At 42.5% G+C, this 27,811-nt stretch overlaps 1 protein-coding gene across 4 annotated transcripts in view; it reads left to right on the top strand.

The window, feature by feature from the left end:
- Positions 1-27,811, top strand: part of APLF (aprataxin and PNKP like factor) — a 111,292-nt gene that overhangs the window by 26,534 nt on the left and 56,947 nt on the right. For 2 of the 4 annotated variants that reach the window (XM_030557865.1, XM_030557864.1), the window contains exons 3-7: positions 1,867-1,944; positions 10,775-10,941; positions 12,833-13,025; positions 14,740-14,866; positions 23,202-23,389. In XM_030557865.1, the coding sequence (XP_030413725.1) occupies positions 1,867-1,944; positions 10,775-10,941; positions 12,833-13,025; positions 14,740-14,866; positions 23,202-23,389 (753 nt within the window). The remainder of the gene's footprint in view (positions 1-1,866; positions 1,945-10,774; positions 10,942-12,832; positions 13,026-14,739; positions 14,867-23,201; positions 23,390-27,811) is intronic. The other 2 variants (XM_030557867.1, XM_030557866.1) reach the window with 1 other exon arrangement.

The raw sequence follows: 27,811 nt of genomic DNA, 5'->3' as shown, positions 1-27,811 counted from the left end.
AGCATAAAAGTCAAATTTGTTACAAGAAAATAAAAGTAAATCTCAACTAATGTCCAACTTAACAAGCTAGAGTGAATTCATAGCAAAGGTCTCCTTCACCACATGTTTTAGCAGTCTTACAGGCTAAATCTTTCAGTCAGGATCCCTCCCCCAGTCCAAAGCTGTTCCCTTTGTTCTTCAGGTGTTGTGGATGCTGTGGATAAAGCTAAAGGAGGAATAAGTTGGAGCATCTCCTCTCTTTCCTTTTTTCATCCTTTCTCTTCTTTGAGAATCGTCTCCAGCTGAGATTCAGGAGACATAAAGTCTGTGTGAACCTGAACCCCCAGCTGTTTTTGTCAAAATGTAGATTTCTGCTCACATCATCTTTCCTGCCAAAGAATGCCCAGTTAACCAGGTGATATTCCATTTGATTTGTTGCCACCGGGCTGAGGCGTTGGATAACCTTTTGGTTGACTCTTCCCCAGACTCAGAACATAGTGTTAGTAATATTTTGCAGCAGAATCCTGTAACTTTACATAGTGTTGCCACATATTTTGCCAAGAGGTTTCAAGTGATACACAAGGTATACTTTGTATGAAATTTATCATAGTCACATAAACGTGGTGAACATACGGGTATAGACTGTCCCCCATTTCATGCAATTTTAATTGGTTGATTTGCATATTTGAAAATAACTAATAACTATAAACTTCCCTTTAGAAAAAATGTCATTTAGAAAAAATGTCAATTCAAAGCTAATGAAGACAATGGTGTGACAGCCCTGATGTATGAAATTCTTTATGGACAAGTTTTCCGTTGCTGTGCCAGCATCCCTTAAGACTAGTCTAGGGCAGGGTATATTCTCTAAAGCAGTGGTTCTCAAATGTATTTGATTGGGCCCCCCTTCTGTGTGTCTGTAGTCATTTACGCCCCTCCCCCAAGTACATATACCACCACGCAGCTCTGTAGGGAGAGAGGAGAGTAGAGGCTGCTGGCTGGGCGCCCAGCTGTGAAGGCAGCGCACACCAGCAGCAGCGCAGAAGTAAGGTGGCAATGTAAAAAGTGACATTCATCAATATCACTTTTCACAGCAGACTTAGTGCCCCATTGTCACCCTTATTTCTGTGCTGCTGCTGCCACTCTGGGGCTGACAGCTGGAGCTCTGCCGCCTCTAGGTGAGACATGAGGGGAAAGAGAGGCTGAGCTGCCTCATAGTGAGGGAGTGGGGGAAGGAGAGCACCACCCTGATGAAGGATTGATTGGGCAGGAGAGAAGAGAGCTCTGGGTGAACAGGGCTCTGGCTTTCTCCTTGACCCCTGTCTCCTGAGTGTGCATGGCCCTTCTGCCACCTGGGGCCAACAGCCAGAGCTTTAAAAATAAAACAAGGCGGGGCGGGGGAGCACAGAGCCTCACCTTCCTTGACACATTCTTGTGCATCCTTTGGGAGTGCCCCCCCGCCCCCATAGTCTGAGAACCACTGCCCTAGACCAGTGGGTCTCAACCTATTTTCTTGTTGTATGTTTTCAGTGGTCTGCAAACACATGCTACAATGAAGTACCCATCCTGTTCTTAAAGGGGCAGCTCCTATTAACTGAGCTACATGCTATTTTTCATTGTATTTCTAACATAACATCCCAATTCATTTCTTTTGCATTACAAAATTATTGCAGTTACTCCAGGGACTTCACATTCTTCACAGGAATCTGCATCTACTCATATGTATAATTTGTTTATACTACATATAAAATGCTACACTAAAAGAACATGAAGTTTGCCAAGTTAAGCACTTGGACTTGGAAATGACTGAATTAAATTTGCCTGAGCATTATGATACAGTATATACTTAAATGATTGCATACTATTTTTTTCTCCTGTGTGGTTGGTTAGCAAGATTTGGACCCAGGATCTTCGGATGCACAGCACACACTTCTTCCACTTGAGCTGAAGAAGCAACTAGAAAGCAAAGTAGGCTAATGGAGATTAGAGGAAAATGGCACAATTTGCTAGTGTGCTACACAACTATTTGTGATAACCAGCATGCAAATGGTGTATCGGGATTACTGTGTTATCTTCCTGCTTTTGAGAGCTGAGTGTTCAGTGGTTAGAGCAGTGTTTACAGATGGAGTAACCAAGCTCATAGAGCTGGGACAGTCATTCTGAAAAACAGTGGGGCCTGTGAGATAGCATTTGGCACTTTCACAGTAGAGACCTAGGTTCTATTCCCAGCTCTGTCAGAACTGACTTTGTGGAACTTGTACAACTTCTCACTTTGTAAAAGGTTGTTCGGGGGAATGCTAGGTGTTTACCTCTTCTGATTATAGGGCTTGTCTACACTGGCAAGTCTCTGCACAGTAAAGCAGCTTTTTCTGCTCAAACTGCAGACGTGTACACACTGCCAAGCCATTTTGTGTGCAGAAACTCCTCAGTTGCTGCGCTGCAAAAAACCCACCTCGACGAGAGTTGTAAGGCTATTTGCTCAGAGGCTCCACCGCTCTATTGCCAGTGTAGACACATGATTGCTTTCTGCGCTGTAGTTGGCCTCTGGGGCTGTCCCATAATGCCTCAAGTGACCGCTTTGCTCATTGTTTTGAACTCAGCTGCCCTGGAGACACGCGTCCCTCCCCTTGACAGCTATTGTGTGCTGTGCTGATCTGCTCCGGGACACAAAGCAAACCATTAATGTGGAATGCTCGTGTTGTTGAACACAGAGGGGTGTGGGTGTGGGTGTGAGAGAGAGAGACTGCTGTGCAGAGAGCCCAGGGAGAGAGATGGGGGCTGAAGTTGTGGTTTCTCCCTCCCTCTGCCTCAAGACAGGTTGATTCCTGCTGCTGTCTGAACTTACAAGACAGCATGCTGACACGTTCTGTCCCCCAAAACAGTCTCTCTCTCCCCCGCCTTCAATTGAAAGCAGCTGGCAATGTACTAGGACGCCCATAGAACAATGAGATTGGGAAACGTGCATCATGTGATGCTGTGCCTTCCTCATGAGGCATTGCAAACCCTTCCCTAAGCACCCTGCTGCCAGTTGCACAGTGGGATAGCTACCACAATGTACTGCGGTCTTTGCCGTTGCAAGAGTTGCTAATGCGGATGCACACCAGCTTCACAAGGAGCACAATGTGAACCCGCAACAGCAGTTTAATTCCAGCATTTTAATAAGTGTTATAACTTGTGGTGCAGAAACTTGCCAGTATAGTCATACCCTTAGAGGTGTGAGGGAGGCTTTGATCAGTAATTAGGATTGTGACGTGTGCAGCAATACTAACAGCACTCAGCTGAAGAAATGAGACAAAACCCATGTGTGATGGGTTCCCCCTGGGGTTCCCCCTGGAACTGGGGTACCACTGAGCCCCCCAGACCCACTAGCCTGGGTTTCCTTTACACTGTACTGCTGTGACCACTCTGCCAAGCCCTCTCCCAGGCTCCAGCACACACACACACACACAGGTAGGGACACATCCGGCTGCAGTACATAACAGACGCTGAGATCAACTCTGCATGGGCAGGCTACAGCTAAGGAACTGTCCAGCTACTCAACTGCATATCCCCCTCTGGAGTGTAAACTCAAAATTATACAGTGTAAGCTCATGAAATTTGCCCCCTCCCTCAGTGTGGAGAAAGATATGCAACAGCTTTCTTCCCCAAGTTATAGCTGCCTCATGCTGGTTTTAGACAAAGCAAAATGAGTGTATTAACTAGAAAAGATAGCTTTTAAGAGATAATGGATAGCAAACAGATCAAAGGAGATTACGTAGCAAATAAACAAAACATACAAACGAAGCTTAATATACTAAAGAGACTGGATAGGGGTAGCAAATTCCCACCTAAATAATGATTCAGGCAGGCTGCAGAGATTCTTAAGGGGCTGGCTGCACTTGCTTACAGCTTAAAAATCCCAGGTATTCCTTTCACATGCTAAAAAATCCCTTTAGTTTGGGTCCAGCACTTCCCCCAGCTCAGTCTTTGTTCCTTAGGCATTTCCAGGAGTCTCCATGAATGAGGACTCAATGAAGAACAACAGTGATGTCACTCCTCTGACTTAAATAGCTTTTGCACAGAGTGGGAACCGTTTGTCTCAAAACTTTTGTTCCCACACCAGTCAGTGGAAAAACACTGGTATTCCAAGATGGAGTCCAGTACCAAGTGAGCTGGTTAATGTTCCTGTAGCGCCACAGTAGCCATTGCTCGGAGGCCATTTGTATCCTCCTCATGAAGATCCCCAGGTGGGAAATAAGCTCCTTCTAAGGCCAGTTGTTCTCCCTGATTGTTCATTAACATAAATGGACCCTTCCCAGCCTGGGGCGATGAGTTGTATGGGCTTGTGGTGCCCGGACTCCAGCAAATTCAGGGCCCAGTGGGCCCAGCTCCACGAGTGTTCGGGGCTGGGTCTCTCACCCAGCCGCATCTGGTGCCCCTGCACGCATCCCCCGGTCCTGCCTGCTGCCCCTTCATGGCTCCTCTGGAGTGTTCCCCAGCCTTGTCTACTGCCCCTGCATGCCTCCTCTGAGTGTCCCTGCCTGCCCTGGGCAGCAGGCGGCTGCTCCGTGCTGCGCTTCCTTGCTGGCCGCTGCTGGCTACAAGGGAGCGGCACCGAGGGCAGGCAGAGGCGGCTGCTGTGCCTAAGGAGTGGAGGAGGGAAATGACAGCTTCCCCCCCCCCCCCCCGGCAGGCAACTCGGATAGGAGGTTGGGCTTATCCTGGCTAGACTTCCTGAGCAGCAGCCTGGGGAGGCTAGGGAGGGCCCCCCTTCGCCGGATCCCCCTGCCCTGCACCCTGTTCCGCACCCCAACCCTCTGTCTCACCCCAGATCTCGCACCCAGCACTCAAACCCTCCCCTGCACCCCAACCCCCTGGCACCAGCTCAGAGCCTGCACCCAGCACCCAAACTCCCTCCCAGAGCCCACACCTCTCCCACACTCAAACTCTCTCCCAGAGCCTGCAACCCATACCCCTTCCTGCCTCAGCCCAGAGCACCCAAACTCCATCCCAGAGCCTGCATCCGTCCTGCACCCAAACTTCCTCCCAGAGCCTACACCCCAAACCCCCTCCCAGAGCCTTAGGCAGGTGTGGGGGCGGGGGCAAGACTTGGACCCATTCTAGGTACCACCAAAAATTATACGAACCTGCTGTCCCTGTTCCCAGCCAGCCACTTAGACTGACTATTTTTTGCCTAGTGGGTGTTCTGATACAGACACATAGTCAATATTCCTAACTTCAGATACAAAAATGATATCTGCATACAAATAAGATAATTATTTTCATATTCATAAATCATAACCTTTCCAATGATATCTCACGTGACCTATCTTTTGTAAAATACATTAGAATTATGCCATAATATATCAGAGTAATATCACCGTGAAGAATATGGGGTGCAGTGCCACACAGGCTCTCCTGTCTCTCCATCCAATTTACTTTCCCCTGAGCTAAAGAGTGGTTAGTGGTGAAGGGTCTCCTCCACAAATGTGACATTTGGCCTGAGATATGGGCAGGAATGACAGTGCTGCCAAATGTGTTGGTGTCACACCAAATGCATACTACTTGGCAGGACTGTAGAGAATATGAGATCAGTTGAGTCTCATAAGGTAGGGGAGGTGGAACAAGATTGCAGAGGGATAGAAGTATCCCTTTTCCATGACTTAAAAAAAAGTGACCAGTAGGAGATCAGTCAGTATGGAATGAGATTCTTCAAATCCATGTTGGACTAAGCGGGAAGGAGTCTCCCCAACTGCTGTATTGATTTGGAGTTTAGTGGCAAGGAAGGAGCTTGGTTTATTAGATTATTGTTGAACAAAGCACAAATTGTGATAGTGTCTTTTTATTTTTAGATGTAACTTATTTTAACCACTTGAAAAATAAATGGCATGGACAGCAAAAGGTCACACATGAACTGTCAGGTTTTTTTTTAAGTAATCATGATGCTTACAAAAAATCCTAACATAAATATAAGTTTAGATAAAGCAGCATAATTTGTGGACAAGCAGGATGTACAAAATAATGGCCCCGTGGGCTCAGAGAATACACGTCAGCTGTTGTTACTGAGGATGAGAAACAGGGTTTATCAGACTTGTAGCAAGCACAAAACTACTTTGTTTTGTAGAAATAACACGTTACAAACTAATTATGTAATGTAACTCAACTTATTTGCAATAAAGTGAATAGTTAACTTTTTAACAAACACAAATAAATGTGTGAATAAGATGAAAATGTATCTTGTAAATTTTTTTTCACTTCTGAAGTGTAGAGGAGAAGATAATTCCTATGGAAACAGACTGTGACACCACTGCATGCTTTAACTTTCAAGAAAACCTCTTTGGAAATCAGTAGAAAGCATATATGTAGGTCTAAAATCATTTTAATGAAGAGATCTTACCACAGTGGTCTTAGTCATGTGTAAAGATATGGAAAACAAATTAAAGTGTGGATTGATTATATTTGTGTGAAGATGTAAGAATTTTATTAACAGTCTTTCTTCTTTCTTGCTGCTTTCTTATCCAGGGTCAGCGTAACTACGGAGAGAAAACAAAACCAATAATTCATTCAGAAAATAATCCTGGTGTAATACCCGCACATTTCATCTTCGAATAGTATTTCATGCTTACTGAATAATTAATAGTGGGCATAGGTTCTAAGAGATATCACCAGGGCCTGATCTTTCCGATGTTCTGAGATGCAGCAAAAGTAATGTGGTTCTTCAGTGTAGGGGTGGGAAGGATTAGGGAACATGTGCAGGGAATGAGTGCCACTGTTTGTCATGAAGCACACTTCTGTGAGCCTCTTATGTACTGTTTGAGTACCGGGTAGGAGCAAGTAAGATGAAAGACTAGGATGTAGAGAGCCCGCTCAAGGCAATCTGCCACTTTAGAGAACACTACAATGTGCTGCCCCTGCCATGCCACTCAAATTTGGTCTGGTGCCCCTCTGTCATGATGGAGGGGTGGCTGGGCCAAATCTGCCAACCTAGGCAGCTGCCTAGCTTGCCTATAGTGAGAGTGGCCTCTTGAGTACATGGATACACCTGCTGCTCTCTGGAGGATTAGGGACACTGGAATTAGGAGTGCTGAGTGGCTCTGGTGCTTCTCTGTGACCTCGGGGAAGGATTCTATTGAATTTTACTCCTGGGAGTATTCTGTGCCAAACAAAAAAAAAAAAGAAGAAGAATTTCTGCAAAATTCTGCCAATTTTATTCGTCAAATAAATATGGACGTTCCAGCATGGCACTGGGGAGCACAGGCCACTGGCTGCACAGAGGTGGACAGGCACAGACTCAGTATTGAGGCTGCACCCATCCCTGACACAGCTCAAGGACCAGGCCTGCCCCAGAAACACTCCAGGCTCCTGCCCCTCCATGCCAGTTGCACCCCAGGTGTGGCCAGGCAGGCTCAGCAAGACAGGATCCAAGTGTGGAGGGGCTTGGTGTGGGGGGGATCCAGGTGTGGGTTGAGAGGGTTCTGTGTGGGGCAATCTGGATATGGACAGCTCAGTTGGGGATCCAGGTCAGGGGGGATCTGGATGAACAGGGGCTTGTTGAGTGGGTTCTGGGTGCAACGGTAATGGGACTCTGCAGAGGGGTCCAGGTCAGGGTGGTTTGGGCTCAGCAAGGGAGGGTCTTGGTGTGGGGGGGGATAGAGCTCGGCAGGGGGTCTGGGTGTGGGGAGTCAGTGGAGGTTCCAGATGCTGGTGGAGTGGTGCTCAATGGAGTGGAGAACCAGGTGCATCTGTCTGGCGCTTGGTGGGGTGGGGATCTGGGTGTGGGTGGCTCGTTAGGGTGGTCCAAGTGCAGGGAGAGTGGGGCTCATCAGGGTGGGGAGGTTCTGAGTGCGGGGGGGGGGAATGAGGCTCGGTGAGATGTATGAGGGGGTCTGGATGCACAGGGGTTGGGTGGATGGGGGAGCAGCTCCCTGTACAGGGATCTCTCCTCTTGCAGCTGAGGAGTGATGGGTGCAGGAAGTGTGTGTGTGTGTAGGGAGTTTGCAGAGCTTCCTGCAGCCGAGGAAGAAATCTGGGGGTGGGTCTGACCTGGCCCCGGATGCCATGCATGGAAAGAGGAAGTCCTGTGCTCCCTAGCCGAACTGGGACTAGCAGCTGATCCTGTCACAGGATAGGAGCCACCAGCCAGGTCTCCCCTAGTGCCGCTCCCTGCCCCACAGTAATTTACCTCTCTGCCGGCTGCCTTAGTTACCTGAAATATAGTGTTTTAGAGAGTCATATGACTGCTCTTGTGGCTTCCCGTGGCTTCCCCATCAAAAGTCATTCTTCTGTGAGGAAGCAAAGAAATCTGCAGGGACATAAATTCTGCGTATGTGCAGTGGCGCACAATCCCCCCAGGAGTAGAATTTGCAAGCTTCTGAAAGTTGTTAGTCTATTCTGGCTTGTGTGGAAAATTAAACTACTGTTTGCCTTTCTTGCGTGGCTAACAACTTGACTGTAACTGAAAAACTTAGATCCAATGTCATGGCTTCCGAGTCATCACAGACCTCCGATCAGACTGCACATTTGAACAAGTTCTTCCTCAGACCTTCTTTGCTGTCGTCTTCTCCCAAAGCGTTAGTTGTGTGACTTACACTCAGTAGGCCCATATTTTCCCATCTCGGACTGGCAGTTAATTACTACTGTTCTTTTCTGCCACTCTTCCTTCAGCCTCTTCTTTCCTCTGATTGGTTGCTCAGTGCTGCTGTGCTTGATGTCGCTCAGGGTTTGTTTACTCTGCAGTACAATAGGAAAAACAGAGGTGTTAAATGACTTTATTTTTAAAATTGTTAGAGGTTTCAGGAGTTGTCTTCAAGCAGGATAATCATGGAGGGTCAATAATAGCTGAAGAAGGATAGAGTACAGCTATTTTTTTTCTCAATTCCCTAGACACATCAAAGACAAATAATTACTTTAGCTTTTACATTTATCCTGAAGAGCATGCTACCTTTTCTCTTGACAGAGTTAATAGGTATTTTTCAAAAAATGTTTACAGTTAGAGGATTTTGGAACAGATCAGAAGATAAGATAAATGTGTCATGCTTCTGAAATTTAACCCTGTGCTTTTTATATTGCAGGAATAGAATCTTATTGTGATGTGTATATGCTCTAAGAACAGGGAAGTTTTCAGAGATCTTCACTTATTTTCTTGTCTAAATAAATTAAACAAAGTTCATACTGTTATCTGACTCCCCATCACTGAATTATTCATTTTAATTATTCTCTGTGAATGTGAATAAATGTCATCTGGCAACCAGTTAGAAATGCAGATAAATAGTGATTGCAAGCTTTGCAAATACAGCTTGCAGAATTGAACAGAGAAGCTGAGATGCTGACCTAGGTGACTTTATTGTATAGGGAACAATTATAATGTTAAATTTAAAATTTCTCGTTTCACTGATTAGTAGTACCCATGTGCTTAATTTTATGCACCGGGAGCAGTTCAATTGATTCCAGTTGGACTGTTTAGTGTGTGATGCACAGTACATAGGTAAGTTTTTTTGCAGGATACAGGCTTAGCTCTTCCTAGCTGCAGATGCTCCTAGCCCATTGGACAGTAGTTCTTATGTAAGCAAGCCCATAGCAGACATCAGTTTCTATAAGCTTTCTCCGTGACAATCAAAGTAGTTTTGATAGCTAATAGAATTAAATGCACTAATATCATATATTTCATTCTAATGTATCCTATCCTAAAATCTTAGATATTCACAAAGATGGGTAGTCTTGAAGTCTGACTGTTGAGACTAGAGAGATCAATAAAAAGTTAGTCTACAATCCATAGGCCCTAGGGAAACATACATTTCTGGGACCCTGCCTTCTAATCTGAATAACAACCACCACCTCTGGTTCCTTTTTTTGATTCTTTTCTGGTCCCAAAAGAGGCATTGTTTGCTATAATAGTTACAAAATGATGGGAAACGCAAGCATAAATGGGGGGAGGACATGGAGGAGGAAAGAAGGGAAAAATACACTTCAGCGATGTTCCCTCCCATACATGCCGCTGCAGTAAATTCCCATCCCAGACTGTACACTTAACTACCATTGGAGAAGGAAGTGGCTTCTTTACCCAGTGCCACCCTCCTCTCCTTTACTACGTTGGGAATGGAAAAGTGAGTCCCCGTTGCATGGTGGATGAGGAGGACTATCTCTTCCCACTCATCCACTGGTGCAGATGTGTGCGTGAACTGAAAAAACTTCACTCACTTGAGTGAGTGGTGGCATTACTAGCACATGAGATCACAATACTGCTCAAGTAAGTTAAGCTCTTTCAGTTCACGCACAGATCTGCATTGGCCAAAACAAAATGTTGATCATTCTCCCCCTGCCCTCAAAATTGGGGTCCTTCTAGGCACATGTCTAGTTTGCCAATGAGTTGCTCTGGTCCTATCTACAAGGTCTGATTTATCAAATGAGTCATTTAAAAGGGTTAGAACACTGAAAATATTGGATTTTTTTCTACATTTTCCCTGGAATTAAGTCTTACCTAGACCTCTGGTGTAAAATTGGTACAGGAATTATTTCATCTTCATAGAACCGAAACAAAATTGAAATGTAAATGGAAATATCAACTCAGCCCTATAGCTTCTATTGAGCAGCTACCAGCACATACATAATATCAATATAAAAAAGTTTATAAGTGGGAATAAATTGTTTTTTCTAATACTATACTTTTATTCTGTTTAACATGCTAACAACTATTCAAAGGTTGCAGCAATATGTGGAATTGTGGTAGTAACTGAGTGAATGCATTGCTGTGTAATGTAAGCTACTAGGATTCCTACGGCATAGAATATGGTGTACCGATGTTCTGTTTTTAAATTGACAGGTCCATGTAAATCCTTGTTTTTATCAATCACCTGAGACTAGTCATCTATTACCACTGGAAACAGATGAATGGCACTCTTTGAGCCCAGGTGACAGCTTTTCCCTGTTAATAGACAAATACATTTTCAAGGTCCTCTCTACACACTCAGATGTGGAAAGCACACTAAGGTAACGATATCCGATGTGGAAAAACCAATAGTAATACTATTTGTAATATAAACTTGTTAATTATAGTTTCTAAGGCACAACAGACCTTGAATGAACAAAAAATAAATCCAAACAAACATCTGCTTAAAGTCAAGTTTAAATTATTGTATCTCTTCATTAAGAACATAGAGGGAAAGCATGAAGTAACTAGATCAATCCATATCCGATATACACTGCGGTCCCAATCTTGGAGCCCCAGTGAGTGGTTTATTGTAGTATCTGGTGGGGAGGTTGTGGGAAACGAGAAACATGTACCTGCTTTATCATTCTTACCTGTCAATGTTTTAATAAATAGAATCAACAGTGCTTTTGTATCTCATGGGTGAGATTTTCAAAGGCATGACACCCAACTCCCATTGAAAACCTGTGTTTTAGAAATTGTGGAGGAAACTGAACTTTACTTAAATAGGTAGTATGTTTAATGTAATTTTAATTTTAAAAAATAAGCTTTGGTTAACAACCAATAAAAAGATTCTACTTCCATACATCCTGATCTCACAAGTAGGAATCTTGATTTAGATGTGTAACCCCTTACATCTAACTTTTTTTCTGGTAAGTGAGTTACAAAAATATTTATTGCTGGAGGAGCAGAAAAATGACCACAAACACCACTTTCCAGGGACAAGTGATTTGAAAGACTGAAACAATTACATTGCTGATGGACACTGTACTTCAGATGGTTCCTGAACCAAAAACTACTGCATATCTTAATTTTTCAATTCACTGTTTGTTTTCTTTGATACTACACACTTTCCAAGTTGTGGAAAGGAGAGAGCTAGTAGACAGGCAAATGTTAAAGTACAGTTGAAGATCCTGAATCATATTTTAAACTCTTAGAAGTGTTTAAACTTCAGAATTTTGTTTAAAATGCACTTCTAGTTTTCCAAAAGGCATTATAGTTGTCCACAAGCCTCAGTGGAACAGCCAAAAAGATTTCTATTTTTGTTAAAAAGCAAAAACCTATGTGAAGATTGAAAAACATAAATAGATAAGTGTCAAATTTCAGCCTAGTGCAAATGTTTATCAATTACCTGGTGTTTTATGACAAAACAATGTATGTTGAATTATACAAGTATGTAAATAGAAGTTCGACATATGCGCAAGTACCATGCTGAATTAGGCCCCAAATGAAGAAGTGCATTTAATCTATTATATATAATTTTGTTTACTATTTCTAATTTGTAAAGCAACAACAATCTGTACTATCTACTTGGAAATAAGCCAGTATAACAGAATGAAAAATGAGCTACTGCTACTGGAATGGAAAATGAATATTTGAGAGATGGAAGCTGAGACTTAAAGTTTGCTTTTGTATCTGTTCTATTTTAGGATTTTATGCTGTTGATTACTACTGTAATATTTGTATCTTCTAGAATTTGAATAACACACTTCAAAAACTGTATTCATTTTATGGTAAAAATGATTATTTTCATTAACGCAGTAGTAGTATTGTAAGTTAACAGCTCCTACGGTTTAATGAAGGCAGAAACCAGTTTATTTTATGGTCAGTAATGCAAATCTAGTTTCACCTTGTCATACTGGGGTGTTGTATGGTCTTACCCTTAACCTTGGATCTTAAGCAGCGCTGACTGATGATTTGGTTGCTTTTAGGCAACCAAGTAGTTTGTTCCCTAAATACATCATAGTAAAAAATTGCCAACAGACTAGCACCATTAATATGTATGATAGATGCAATACAGTAGAGGTTTTTTGTTGGTCTCTTAATATCTGAAACTGAGGTTTGCTTCACATTATGGCATTTTAGTGAAAATAGACATTTAGAGTTCAAATAGATAAAGGAAGTTTTGAGATTTTTTTTTCCCACTAAAAGATGCATTTTAATATACTATAGGAAAAATAGCAAGATTGCTGCAGATGAAACAGCAAATAAATCCTCTTCAAGTGGTCATCCTATCAAGATGTCTTGTGATCCATTTTTAGCAGAATTAACTTCATGTTCTAATAATAACATACAAGTGAAAGCACATTCTCTACTGGAAAGGACAGGAGAAATTCCAAAAAATGAGACTTCTTCCAAAAGTTCGGTGAGTGTTAATATCTGATTAAATATTGCAACATGTCTGTATTTTTGGAAGGGTGGGCTGAAAGTCAGGTAAAATGAAACTTGTTTTTGTTCTTGTCTCTGTACCTTTTTAAAGCCCTTCTTGGGGGAGTAGGTTCTTTGACAAATCAAGAGGCTGTCTGAGAACTCATTATCTTGATTTTATTTACTATAATAGATTTCCAAAAAAATTGTGGCTGTCACAAAAGCCTTAAGCTGACATGCCTGAGCTTTTCCTTATACTTGCAGCACTATAAACAGGTGCAAAGCAGTAAAAGATTTCTTCAGAACAAAGAATGGCTTTGTTAGTGAGTGATATCAGAAATAAAATTTGTATTTTGTGGGAGAAACAAGTGTTGAGTTCTGCTTATGTCCTTACAAATCCTGTTGTGTTCCAAAGCAGTGTGATATACTGGAAAAAAGTGTAAGGTCAGGGCTCTGACTATGAACAGGAATGTGCCCCCAAAGCCATTGCTTAGGGGAATGTACAGCACAACACAATGCTTGTACCCGTCTGAAAAGCCTCTGAAGTTCAGCCTCCTCACATGCACTGCATCTAGAACCACGGACACACTGTTCTGGGGCTAGGTCAGGGAAGATCCACATGTATTGTTCACACAGCTTCTTCCACTTGGTTACAGCTCTGGAGTTGTGTGTTCACGGTCAGACAGAATACAGAAAAAAGGTTCATATTACCCTGCCTTTGTAGTATTAATGTTTCCTTGTGTTTGTGGTAAAGAGGCATAGAGCCAGAATTTGCAAACAACAGAATTTGCAAAAATCTGTCTTGTTATCTTACTGTGGCTGAGTAAAATGGCTTTCAGTGTAATTACTGAGATGCCAATTTTATTTTATTTTTACTACTGTTGCTTTTCTAATGGAGGAAGCAATGTCGTGCAAAGACAGCCACGCAGGATGATTGCTCTTTAATAATATACTGTCGCTGATATTTTTCTTTATAAGTACAATTGAAATGCCAGCCTTCGTCACACTTACAAGACTTCCAAAATATATTTTACCCCTTCTTAAAAGCAGAGGTTGTATTGGTTTAAAACTGTCAATGATCATGTCATAAACAGAGTCTGTATATTTTTCTTGTATCAGAGGGATAGCCGTGTCAGTCTGGATCTGTAAAAAGTACAAAGATGTTAGTCTTTAAGGTGCCACAGGACTCTTTGTTTATTTTTCTTGTTTCTCTAGCCCAGTTCTGGAGTCTTTGTTTCTGAGCATAAATTAGCAGGGAGTGAAATAGCCACTTGAAAAATGCCGAACTTTTTTGCATCTCCCATTCTGCATAATAATTCACTGTTCCTTACTCTCACTGTCTCCAGGCTTTCTGATGCTTCAGTGGGCACAAGCCATGTGGCATCAGTGGCAAGGTATCAGTGAGATCTTTTATGAACCTTTTGGTCTTTGTAAATGAACGTGGGCTTTCTTCCAAGGGTTAAGGAGTAAAGAGTGGCTTCTTTAAATACTGATTGGCTAAGAGAGTAGGCGGTGCCAAAATGTTCAGCATTATGACTGGCTTTTGCTTCTGTTAAGCTATACCTACAAGAAAACCAGATCCGTTCAGGCTGTTTATGAAGACAAAGCTGCTTACAAATGTCTTTTGAACCAAGTCTTTTTTTCATAGTTTTTGTATCCTAAAACTAGGAGGATAAAAGTACTGTGGTCCTAATCAACAAACGTTATTTCAGTTGTTTTCTGCTAGTTGCAATGAAAATGAGGAGCTAAAGCCTGTCTGGAGGAAAAGGATGCTTCCATCTTGGATGTTGCAAGGAGACCTCATGGTTCAAAGTCTTTCAATTCCAGTCCCTAAAAGAGGTAGGTTAGTAATGAATACAAAATACTTTCCTTAGGACAATATGCATATTTTCTGCTTTGATCTCTTCTGATCATCAATATGGTAAAGTGGGGATATAAACTGATTATTTTTCCTCCATGGAATCCTCTTTACATTCCTCTATAGTTTGACAGATGACTGAACATACTCACTTCTATTGCTTCCTTTGTTGCACGTTATGGTCTCTGATGTTTGCAGCATGCATCCAAAGAGAGGGTGAAACTTTTATTCTGACCTGTAAGCCTGACATAGGGGGCACATTTGCCTTCCTAAAAGCTTGTTAACAACTTCTTTCTTTTACATGTTTGGTTTTGTTAATGTTTTTTCTTGACAGATTACACCTTGATGACAGGTTTACCTGTATAACAGTTCTGGTCAGTTTTATAGTGCCTGTAGTTAAAAAAAAAAAAAAAAAAAGGTGTCTTGAAGTTTTTTCCCCAAATTTCAGCAGCATCAGCAATCTTTCTGCAGTTTGTCCAAGGCTATGGAAACAGGCTTCAGTGTATTTAGCACATCTTCTACATTTCTCTTTAGTTTATTGTTGTCTACTTATATCGTTCTCTAGTACACAGAATGGGCAGGGGGGCAAGGTAGTATCTTTTATTGAACCAATATCTGAGCTACACACCTTGTCTCCCTAATAGCCTGGGATCAACACGGTTACAACAACTCTGCGATTTACCAGTATAGGAAGACATGGGCGATAGCCCATAAGAATGATGCAAAAATGAGTTCGCTATCCAGTTCATCCAGATTGTTCAGACATATCCTTAGCATCATCTTCAAAGCCATTGCCTTCTGAGAAGCATGTTTCATAATATTTCATTATGAGAACCAGACCTTGCATCTCTTGGCTGCACTGTTTATATTTGGCACATGTTTCTTCTTTTTAACCTGATGTACAGGAATTTGTTGAAGAGATTCCCAAATGGGGTCTTTTTTTATGACCCGCAGCCAGTGCTGTTTTTTTTCTCCAGTTTCCAGATGTTGAAATCAACACAGGCTGCACTCTGAAGAATGTTGCCCCTTCTTCCCATAGCGTCCTTCACTCTGACACCAGCGTTGCTTCTTTCTGGTTGCACATGTTGCTCCTTCTCTCTTGTTACATAACTCCCCTGTTTGTTCGCATCTCCATCGGTGTATGCATGCAAGGAGCTTCAGGAAGGACATTAATTTGAAGTGCCTTGAAGCAAGGGGTGGTAGTTAGTGGGCAGATCAGTGTTTTTCCACGAGCTAGAGATAAATTTTCATGGTGGGTGGAGTCATAAATATTCAGAATTTGAGAACTGAGCCAAGCAGAGCTCAGATTGGGAGAAGAGTATGAGCCCTTGCAGGTGGGCTCAGTGAACGATCCTGATGAGATGCATGATAACATCTCCTGGCATCAGAAGCCAGGTGCCAATGCCTGGGATAAGTTTGCCAGCCCCTGCATCCCCCACAAATTCTAGCCCAAGTACATGACTTATGGTGCCATATTTATAAAGTTTGACCTCAAAAGTTAGATGCTTTCCCCCTTATTCTTTCTTTATATAGAAAAGCAGTTTTTAATTCAAAGTTTTTGATAGAGGTTCATGCATCTTGCATATTGATAGAGGCTTCAACATATTTGTATTTTATTTAAACGTTTTAGGAGATTATAATAAGTTGAGCCTTACCATATTTTGTATTAAATTCAGATTTCATTTTAGACAGCTTTATTTTTAAAATGAAAAACTCATAATTTAAATAAAATTTAAAAATCAGATTTCAATGTAAAAAAAGACAACTTTTTTTTTCAAAAAAATCATCAGTTTTTATCCATCCTGGGTGAGAGGCAGCAGTGCAAGTCCATCTGCCCGGTGGATGAGACTACTAGGGTAGCTTCTTCCTAGAGTTGTTACTGCTTGCTAACCTCACAAGAATCTGGGAGTTGCTTGAAGAAGCCAGGAAGGCTATTCATCAGAGACAGGAGTTCAGAATAGTATTTTTGCCAGTATATTAGTTCCAATTTTTGAAGTACAAACTTCTTTGGAAAATGAAAATATTGTAAATACTTTTTTGGTAAAGACTATCATTATTTTATAGTTAGTCATGGTAACTTACCATTGTTTTGATGTTTACAAATAGAAATTACTGGAGAGATTCACATCTATGATGGTGAATGATACTTGGGTGCTTGGATACTTACCTCATTTAAAATTGTTCAGTCATCCACCCCATCCGATCAGATAAAAACCTCTAGAATTCTTCTCATGTAATGTTAAATACTGCCACTTTCCTATAAGTGGGTAATAACAAAACCATTCCATATTGGTCATATGTTGTCCTATTTATGATTCAGATATGAGTATTAATATCATTTAGTATCACTGAGGGGGAAGCATATTAAAATGTGGTCTGTTAGTTGAATTCAATATGACACAAGGTAGAGAGTCAATCTATTGATATTTGACAAGGAAAAAGATGAAGTTGTCATTGACTTCAGTGTTAAAAAAATTTAACACGTAGGCTTCTGGTGTACTGGACCACTGCCTATCAAACTGACCAATATGGTCTCACCGTTTCTTTGTGCTCCCTCTTTGTATCACGCTGTCCTCTGTCTTCTACTTAGGTTGTAAGCTCTTTGGGGCAGAGACTGTGTTTTTGTTCTATTTGTGCAGTGCTAGCACAGTGGGGTCTTGGTACATGACTGGGGCTCCTAGGTGATACGGTAATACAAATAATAAATGAATCTGACTTTAAAATGCTAACTACAATCCAGGGAAAGCGGTTGTTTGGGTGCTGATTGCTGAGAATCTTCCTCTTTAATGGTTTATAGGCATAAACTGAGTGGTGTTCTTTGAGTAGTGTTCCTGTGGGTGCTCCACTCTAGGTTTATTCATGCCCCTACACCTCTGTTCTCAGATTTTTTGGTAGTAGTGTCTGCTCGGTCCACACGTGCCCTGTCCATCTCATGCTCTGCTTTGGTGCTAAATAGCACTGTGTGGGCAAACCGCCTTCAGTTCCTTCTCAGTCGCCTTTGGCCTGCGACAGAGCCTTAGCAGAGTCTGAGTTCAGAGTTCCTTATCTGTATCATATTTTGTTTCTCAGTTACGTCAGTATCAAGTACTTTGGTCCCGCAGAAGACCAGAATGACATCTAATGGCCATTTGTCAAAGCTCGCTTCATTGGTACTGACCACTACTCTGATACTGCAGGAATTTTATTTCCTCTAAAGACTTACTAGTCTTGGAGATGTCTTACTTGTCTCTGCTCAGCACAGACATAATCTTGGTACTGTTCACATCTTGGTCCCTGACTTACATGTGGTACCAAGGCAATCTCCCCCAGCGTCTATGACTGCTCCATCTCTGTCAAGCAGTGATGAAGAGGAGGAGGAAGAGGATTTATATTCAGTGTTTGTGGAAGACTCCCCATTACAATATCACAGAACTAGCCAGCCCCAGTTTACCACCATGGGAAACACTGTCCACCCAGTTGGTAAGGACACCCTTGCACCAGCTCAGTGGCCATACTGGGACCCATGGGCAGCCTATAGGCACCAATTCTCGAGGCATCCTAGTGTTACCCAAAGGAATAGAGGACGGCAGTCTCCTTCAGTTTAGTTATCCAGGCCCCCGATCCTAAAAAGGAGTCATTTGAGTAGCAGGAAGAGAGGCTAGACAAGGACTCTTATGATCAACATCTCGTCATCCTCTCCTGATGAAGCCATTGTATCTCCCCCACCAATCCTGGCAGACAACTTCAGACAGTTTCAAGATCTCATTAAGAGAGTAGTGGATTCACTACAAGTTCTGCTTGAAGAAGTGAGACTGTCAGAACACAAGCTACTAGACATCTTGCATACTTCATCATCAGCTTACATTGCACTCCCTGTCAATGAGGCCCTGCTTGACCAAGCACAAACTATATGGCAGATACTAGATACAATACCTTCCACATGCAAGGGAGCAGACAAAAATATTATGTTCCCTCTAAGGATATCAACTTTTTATTTTCTCACCCATCCCCGAATTCCGTTTTCATTGACGTTGTAAGTGAATATGAAGACAGCATCACGCTAAATTGACACCATTTGACAAGGACTGGAAACAACTGGATTTATTTGGGCAAAAATCATATTCATCAGTGACCCTACACTTTAGGATTGCTAATTACCAAGCCCTTATGGCAGTGGTGGGCAACCTGCAGCCCGTCAGGGTAATCCGTTGGCGGGCCGCGAGACAGTTTGTTTATATTGACCATCCACAGGCACGGCTGCCCGCAGCTCCCAGTGGCCACGGTTCACTATTTCTGGCCAATGGGAGCTGCGGGAAGTGGCATGGGTCACAGGAATGTGCTGGCTGCTGCTTCCCGCAGCTCCATTGGCCAGGAACGTGAGCTGCGGCCACTGGGAGCTGCAAGCGGCTGTGCCTATGGACAGTCAGTGTAACAAACTATCTTGCGGCCTGCCAGTGGATTACCCTGGCGGGCCGCCGGTTACACACTACTTCCTTATGGCAAAGTACAATCATATCAACTCCTCTTCCAGCTGATCAAAGAGAATAGTTTCAGGCACTCATTGCTGAGGATCAGCTCCTTGTGAAGACATTGCTGCAGGCTTCTCTAGATGCTATTGATACAGCTGTTCGCTCCATCTCAGCAACAGTGGTTATTTGGAGAGCTCCATGGCTTCACCTTTTTCTCTTTCCAAAGGAGGTGCAATCCATGGTGAAAGACCTCCCATTCGAGGGATCCAAATTATTTGCAGAAAGAACAGAGGAATCCCTTCACACATTAAGACTCTAGAGTAATGTTGCATTCCCTGGTAATTTACACACCTTCACAAAAAAGGAGATACAGTAAGTTCCAGATGGCACAGAGATCCCGGCCAGCTCAATTTCCCCCTCCCCAGTGGCATTATGAACCCCAATGGAAATGACAAAGACTACAAAAATGGAAACTAGCTGCTCTACGATCATCAACATCACAGCCATCAAGATCTGAACACCAATGTTGATCGGTTGGTCGAGGCCCCAAGTAACCACTGCCACTTTTATTTGCTGCAACAATCAACATCTGCATCCATTTGGTGACCACCTTGTTCTTTCATCAAAACTGGGAGCACGTAATCATAGACAAGTGGGTATTGGAGATCATCTCCCTGGGATATTCAGTCCACTTTTACCTCCCTCTCCCCTGCCCACCCCCACCTATCCCTCTTCGGGGACCCTGCCCAGGAGCACCTTTTATGTCAGGAAACAAACTATTTTCTGGACCTTTCTGGACGTAGGTGCTATAGAACCAGATATTAGACTTAAAGATTGTGACCTAGAACAAGCTGAAAAAATTCCTTTTGTATTTCCATGAAGATTTTAAGTAAAACATTTTTTTTCATTTTTTTCAATGATTCAATATAAAATAAATTTGAAATTTTTCATTTATCTTCCATTCTCCAAAAAACCCACCTTTCCCTTTCTCTCATTTACTTCCTCCCCCTGTTTTTCCTAGTTTGCTCCACTTGCTGCACTGTTCCTTCAGTGTGCGCTAGTGCATCAGGAGTGGGACTATAGCCCTGGCTTCTCCTCTTCCTCTTCCCTCTCTCCTTTATGGCACTGTGTACTCCAGAAGAAGTAGACACGCAGTAGGAGGGACTGTAGATTTTGCCTGGTTTGTGCAGGCTGCAAGAGGAGCAGAGGATTCTCTATTCACATTCCCACTCAGTGCTGCCTGGTGTAATGGCTAAGCAGAAAGTCTCTCTCAAATAACTCCTATAAATAGGCCTGCCAAATTCATGATCATGAAAAACGCATTGTGGACTGTGAAATCTGGTCTCCCCTAGTGAAATCTGATCTTTTGTGTGGTTTCTCCTATACTATACAGACTTGGTGGGGTAGACCAGTGTTTCTCAAATTGAGGGTGCTGACCAAAAAGGGAGTTGCAGGGGGTCGCAAGGTTATTTTAGGGGGTCACTGTATTGCCACCCTTACTTCTGCACTGCCTTCAGAGCTGGGCAGTTGGAGAGTGGCAGCGGCTGGCCAGGTGTCCAGTTTTAAGGCAGTGCCACGCCAGCAGCAGCCCAGAAGTAATCGTGACAATACCATACTATGCCACTCTTACTTCTGCGCTGTGGCCTTCAGAGGCCGAAGGGTGGCAACTGTTGACCGAGGGCCCAGCTTTGCACGCAACACCACAGAAGTAAGGGTGGCAGTACCGCACTATGTCATCTTTACTTCTGCACTGCTGCTGACGGTAGCTCTGCCTTCGGAGCTGGGCTCCCTGCCAGCAGCCACTGCTCTCCATCTGCCCAGCTCTGAAGGCAGTGCTTCCAAGAGCAGCACTGCAGAAGTAAGGGTAGCAGTACCGCAACCCCCTACAATAACCTTGTGACCCCCCACAACTCCTTTTTTGGGTCAGGACCCTACAATTACAACACTGTGAAATTTCATATTTAAATAGCTGAAATAATTAAATCTACAATTTTAAAAATCCAATGACTGTGAAATTGACCAAAATGGACAGTGAATTAAGTAGGGCCCTAACTATAAAGCAGTATATTTAGCGGAATCAGGTTAACTATAGGAACTTGCTTGTGTAAACTTTAATGATCTGCAATGTTTCATGATACTCTTGTATGAAAGACACTACATAAAAGACACATTGTACAAGCCATTTACCTGTTTTGCCACTACATAGTTAATAAGCTACAATATCAGCCAAATAAGAGAGTCCAGTATGTCTTCTGTCATACACTGAATCTCTTTCCCTTAATCATTCTTATGAAACCCCCTTCTCAAATCCTCTATTCATAGCAGTTAATTTTGTGTATTCAAATTTAACAGGGAAAACACCAAGTAAAGACTACTGTATTCAACTGAAACTGTAGCGGAAGTGTAGCTAGTCAGTATGTAACTACCTGACTTGGCCAGAATAACTCAGCTCAACACCTCTTATCTTAGGAAAATTGTTGATTCTTAATATGGCCAGGATTTGTCATCATAGAATCAGGAAATCATAGAACTGTAGGATTAGAAGGGACCATAAGGGTCATTTAGTCTAACCCCCTGCCAAGATGCAGGATTTGTTGTGTCTAAACCATCCAAGACCAATGGCTATCCATCCTCCTTTTGAAAACCTCCAGTGAAGGAGCTTCCATGACCACCGGAGGCAGTCTGTTCCATTGTTCTACTTACAGTTAGCAAGGTTTTCCTGAGATTTAATCTAAATCTGCTGTGCTGTAGTTTGAACCCATTGCCTCTTGTTTTGCCCTCTGTGGCAAAAGGGAACAACTTTTCTCCATCCTTTTTATGGCAGCCTTTCAAGTATCTGAAGACCGATATCATATTCTCTGCCCCCGCTCCCCTTCTCCAAACTAAACATACCCAGTTCCTTCAGCCCTTGCTCATATGGCTTACATTCCATCGCTTTGATCATCGTTGTCACTCCCTTCTGGATCCTTTCCAGTTTCTCAACATCCTTTCTATATGTTGGTGACCAAAACTGGACACAGTACTCCAGCTGACACGTCACCAGCACAGAACAGAGTGGCACGATCACCTTCTGTGGCTTGCATGCTATGCTTCTGTTAATGCAACCAAAAATTGCATTTGCCCCCCAATCTGTATTTGTGCATTTGGTTTTTCTTCCCTAAGTGTAGCACCTTACATTTGTCTTTGTTGAATTTCATTTTGTCTATAGCCCAGTTCTCCAATTTATCAAGATCTCTTTGAATTTTAGCTCTATCCTCCAAAGTGTTTTCAAGCCCCAGGTTTGTCTCATCTGGAGATCAGATCAGTTTGCTCTCTATTCCTTAATAAAGATGTTAAACAACACCAAACCCTGAACAGATCCCCGTAGAACCCCACTTGTGACCTCCCTCCAATCTGACATCATTCCATTACTAGTTACTCTTTGTTTGTGGTTGTTTAATCAATTATGTATCCACTTAATAGTGGTACTGCTGAGCCTGCACTTATTTAGCTGACTTATCAGAATGTCATGTGGGACTGTGTCAAGGCCTTGCTGAAGTCCAGGTATATTATGTCCACTGCATTTCTCCCATCCACCAAAACAGTTACTTTATCAAAGAAGGAAATCAAGCTGGTTTGGTATGATTTGTTAGTAAATCCAAGGTGGCTGCTAGTGATTACCTCTTCATCCTCCAGGTATTTTCAAATTGAATGTTTTATACCTTGCTCTAGTAGCTTCCCAGATATCTAAGTCAGGCTGACTGGTCTATAGTTTCCCAGCTCCTTTTCACGTTAGCCTTTCTCCAGTCTTCTGGGACGTCTCCTGAGGTCTTGAAGGTTGCATTCAAGGTTGGATCCCATAAATGTCCTCTTTTTCTTTTTCTTTAAGGTGGTGGAGTAACAAGAGGCAGAGGGAGAGGAAAAAGCGATATGGAACCATCAAAGTCAAGAGCAAATGTGCAGGGGAGAAAACGGTTAGCTTCTGAAGAGCGTTTAGGGGATATCAAAGAGATGGAACAGGATCAGGGAAAAAAGAGCAAAACTACTGAAGAGGAAGCCACTGTCCCCCCATCACGGGTAATTTTTTTGTATGTTGCTGAGCTCCATTATTTCAAGTATTATTGAAGTGCAGTTAGCAATGTTAGAGCTTTAAAATTAGTTCGTCTCTTGCATCATAACTATCTTCAGCTTTTTATCTCATGATAAAATGTTTATTCCAGAGAAAACTTGCCTTCCCAGTGTTGTACAAACTAGAAACAGGAATTACTGTGTTTAGGGTAAAACAAGAAACCTAGGATATAAAGTACTGTTAAGGTTCTTCTGTCAATAAACTGCCACCCCTAGTGCTAGCTGTGCTACCCGTATCCGTGTTTTGGGGTTCAGAAACTGAAATATACCATAGGACAATCTGAAGGCTTTTAAAAATTAGTGGTAATAATTTTGTAGTATTTTATGTTTTAATCACATTTACTAATGGTTGTTTTCCAACATATGTTAGAAGTTAACAGATTTTCTGTAATTTTTCCTCTTATTGATGATTGTTTTTTCTGATACTTTTACCTTCTTTGAATTTGTTCAGGTGTTTGTGGGGTTGTTGTTTTGTTTTGTTTTTTGGTCGGTAGCCCCATTTACAAGTGTTGAGATTTTTTCAGGGAAGAGTGGAAGGAGATTTATTTTTAATAGCAGTGATTTATTGTAAGATATAGTTTTCTTGTCCTCGTATGTTTTGTGGCTTGTATGATCACCTTCTGAAATGTTATTTACCTCAATCTGTAGTTCTAAGACTTTTTTATGGCTTCTGCTCCACTATCATAAAAATTCCATAATTTTTCTCTAGCTCACAGAGGAGGCAGGATTATCTGATTTCTCCGTTATCTAATTTCTGATGCTGAATCCATTGCTGTGCAATCTGAGTAATTTAATATATTAGTATCAGAAGGGTAGCCGTTTTAGTCTGGATCTGTAAAAGCAGCAGAGTCCTGTGGCACCTTATAGACTAACAGACGTATTGGAGCATGAGCTTTCGTGGGTGAATACCCACTTTGTCGGATGCGTGTGACGAAGAGGGTATTCATCGGATGCATCCGGCGAAGCGGGTATTCACCCACAAAAGCCCACAAAAGCTCATGCTCCAATACGTCTGTTAGTCTATAAGGTGCCACAGGACTCTTTGCTGCTTTTAATATATTAGTGAGCACAAGAAGATCTCTCTGTTTTTTCTCTTCCTCTATATTGTAAGAAGTTTTTGCTATAGGGTATCTCGGTTTTTAGATTTTAATATGTGATTTTGGTGGAGGTGCTGAAAGTGTGGGAAAACTAGGTCAGGAAACTGGGCTTTACATTTTCTTTGGAAGGCACGCAGATCTGTGGTCTTTCTGATCTCTTCCAGAAGTGAGTTCCACAGTTGTTGACTAGTTGTCAACAAAGCTGTCTCCTGTGTACGGATCTCAATCTTTGGGTTTCAGTGGAATTTATCTGTTGTGAGATGTCATGATCAGTGACTGGCCCCTAAGGTAACCTGGGCAAATTTAATAGGAGTGCTTTAAAAATTAAGACAAAAGTCTTGAATTTGACTTAGCTTTCAACAGGAAGCTAGTGAAGAAAATTGATCATGGTGTGACGTGCTCTTGACTCAGTGTTGCTGTGTGAGCACGCTGCTGTGTTCTGAACCAATTAAAGCTCTTTTAAGGCTGTCAGTTCTATTTCTAGATCCAGGATTTTGCAGTAATCAAGACTAGAGGCTGCAAATGCATGGAACACTATGGTTAATTTTGAATCTTGCAGATGGAAAGATGTAGATAGCCATGGAAAAAGCAAAAATTGCCACCTTTTCTCAAATGTAAGTTATGAAATCCTCCAATTTCTGCAGCTATGGCATAGATTTGCAAGAATTCCTTGTGCTTGAGTGTCTGCCTGTGCTGTTGCCTTCAGTGCTTGAGTTTTCTTCTTTCCTTCTCCTTCTGTCTCAGGTTATCTGAGACCCATGGTGATCTGGGAGATAAGGGGAATGGACACTGTTTTAGCCTCAGTGGCTACGTTTAATGAGTCATCATAGTGTCATTTATTTCATGTCTTTTTTTTGTGGGCTGGAATTTCCTAAAAAGGTTTTTTGAGGTTAGACTAAATCATTGCCTTTTGTGAGTGGGCCATTTTAGTAGCTTCTTGTTGTTTGGGCGTAGGGAACTTTCTGATCTCAGTCCAAAGCAGGTGCCTGTTGATCAATAAGCTTTTCCTACCTTATCTGTATCCATGTCCTAGGCAAAAACTAGCTCGTGTGTAAGCTGTTTGTTTGTTTGTTTGTTTGAAGTACTACTAGGGTGACAAGCTGAGAAGTAAAATGATAATGAGTTAACAAACACTGGTGAAAGAACTTTTGTTTTCTGGCAGCGGAAGTCATCATTTTATTGTCATAATAGTGGCTGTTTGAGTTTTCATAAACACAGAGCGTGACATACAGTATGTGCATTAGTTTTGTTTTGCTACACAGAGAAAACAAGAATTCACATTGCAACTTCTGCAATACGTTGTCACCATTATGTATTTTCTTTCTTCCTGCTTGAACTGTAAACATAATTACTGGCAACTAATTACAAAAAAGCCGCATTTTGTGATGAGATAAGGAGACTTTCCCTGAAAAATGTTTGTCTTTGAACGTGTATTTAAAAAAAAATCATAAAAAGAAAGTCTTCTACCAGTCATTTTATTTTATTTTATTTTAATGGTTTAAAGATCTTTCTAACATCAAAATTAACGTGAATTTATCATCGTGGGCCTGTCAAAGATTTTTTTTAACTATGCATTTTCAGCCCTTAAACTACACTGTGATCAGTTTACACTGTGAACACTGCCCATGTTATTTTACCTTTAATGTGTTTACCTTGGAATGAGCTCATCATAAAGAGCTTAAACCTTATGGATTGTTTTTTGTCTCTTGATGTAAAAATATTCAGTTTGCCAGTCTTAGTATTTTAAACGTGGACTTAGAAGTGTTAACAACACCCTCTGGTGAGGAGAAAGATCGCATGGAGTATTCCTTATAATGGGGGTCAGCAACCTACGGCAGGCGCACGAGCTGATTTTTGATGGCACGAGGTGCGGGCTGAGCCGCTCAGCCCGCCGCTGCTCTGGGATTCCCACTGCTGGCCCCTTGCCAGTCGGGGTCCCACTCAGCACCTGCAGCTAGCCTGGGTGAAGGAACCCCAGGCTGGCAGCGGGCTGAGACCCCAGCTGGCAGGAGCCAGAGGCCGAAACCCCAGACCGGGGAGGGCTGAGCTGCTGTATTGCTGCTTTGGAGTTCCCGCTGCTGACCCCTTGCCAGCCAGGGTCCCACCGCCAGTCCCACTCAGCGCCCGCTGCTGCCTGAGTGAAGGAACCCCAGGCTGGCAGTGGGCTGAGACCCCGGCTGGCAGGAACCAGCGGCCAATACCCCAGAGCTGGGGCAGGCTGAGCCGCTCAGTCGCTGCTCTGGGGTTCTGGCTGTTGGCCCCTTGCCAGCCGGGGTCCCTGCCACATCCGCAGTCACCTTGCTTCCTGTTGGAGTTCCAGCGCAGGCTCCCTGCCAGACACTGTCCAGGCCTCTGGCCTTGCTCAGTCCTACCAGCTGCCAGCTCCACTCGCCTCAGCTGCCGATCTGGGGTTCCAGCTGATTAACAGCTGATCACTCAGAAGCTGTTAAGATCTGCATTTCAATTTAATTTTAAATAAAGCTTCTGAAACATTTTGAAAACCTTGTTTACTTTACATACAACAGTAGTTTGGTTATATATTATAGACTTATAGAGAGACCATCTCAAAAATGTTAAAATATATTACCAGCACATGAAGCCTTATATTAGAGTATATACATGAAGATTTGGCACACCACTGCTGAAAGGTTGCCGACCCCTGCCTTATAAGGACCACCAGGCTTAGTGGAAAAGTTAGTTCCTTAGTGCTGTCGGAGAATTAGAACAGAAAGTCCCTTCTCTTTAAATAGAGAGTAAATGGTGGAGAATTACTATCAAAGTACAACCTCTGCATTAGGCAGAGAAGACATGGCTTATACTCTCCCAGGACTTGAAAAATTAACCATGCAGCTACCAGTTGGAGAATGAAGCCTATTATCCAGACAGAACCAATCCTTGGAAGTGAAATTTCACTCTGCTATAGTAAGTTTGGAAATTATGCGTACGTACCTTGATCTCTGTATTTATGTAACAATTTGAAAAGGCCTTTCAATATTAATTTAAAATATTCATGTAGTCCTATCAATATTAACTTAAAATATGACATTTTACAATACCTTAAAGCTAGGGCTGCCAGCTGTGGTTGGACGAATTCCTGGAGGTTTCATCACGTGACATAATTTTCTGACAACCCTACTTAAAGCATGCATGGGGCTTCACAGGCATGAGACAAAGACCCCAAGGAGCTTATAATGTAAGGGCCTGCTCCTATAAATGTTTACTGCAGAACATGGTGCAGAACATGGTAAGCTTCCCTACTGAGTAGTATACCCTG

This window comes from Gopherus evgoodei, chromosome 3 (genome assembly GCF_007399415.2).
Source record: "Gopherus evgoodei ecotype Sinaloan lineage chromosome 3, rGopEvg1_v1.p, whole genome shotgun sequence".
In the NCBI taxonomy this organism is placed as follows: domain Eukaryota; kingdom Metazoa; phylum Chordata; order Testudines; family Testudinidae; genus Gopherus; species Gopherus evgoodei.
The sequence above is the reverse complement of the archived record's forward strand: the minus strand, read 5'-3'. Positions and strand labels throughout refer to the sequence as shown.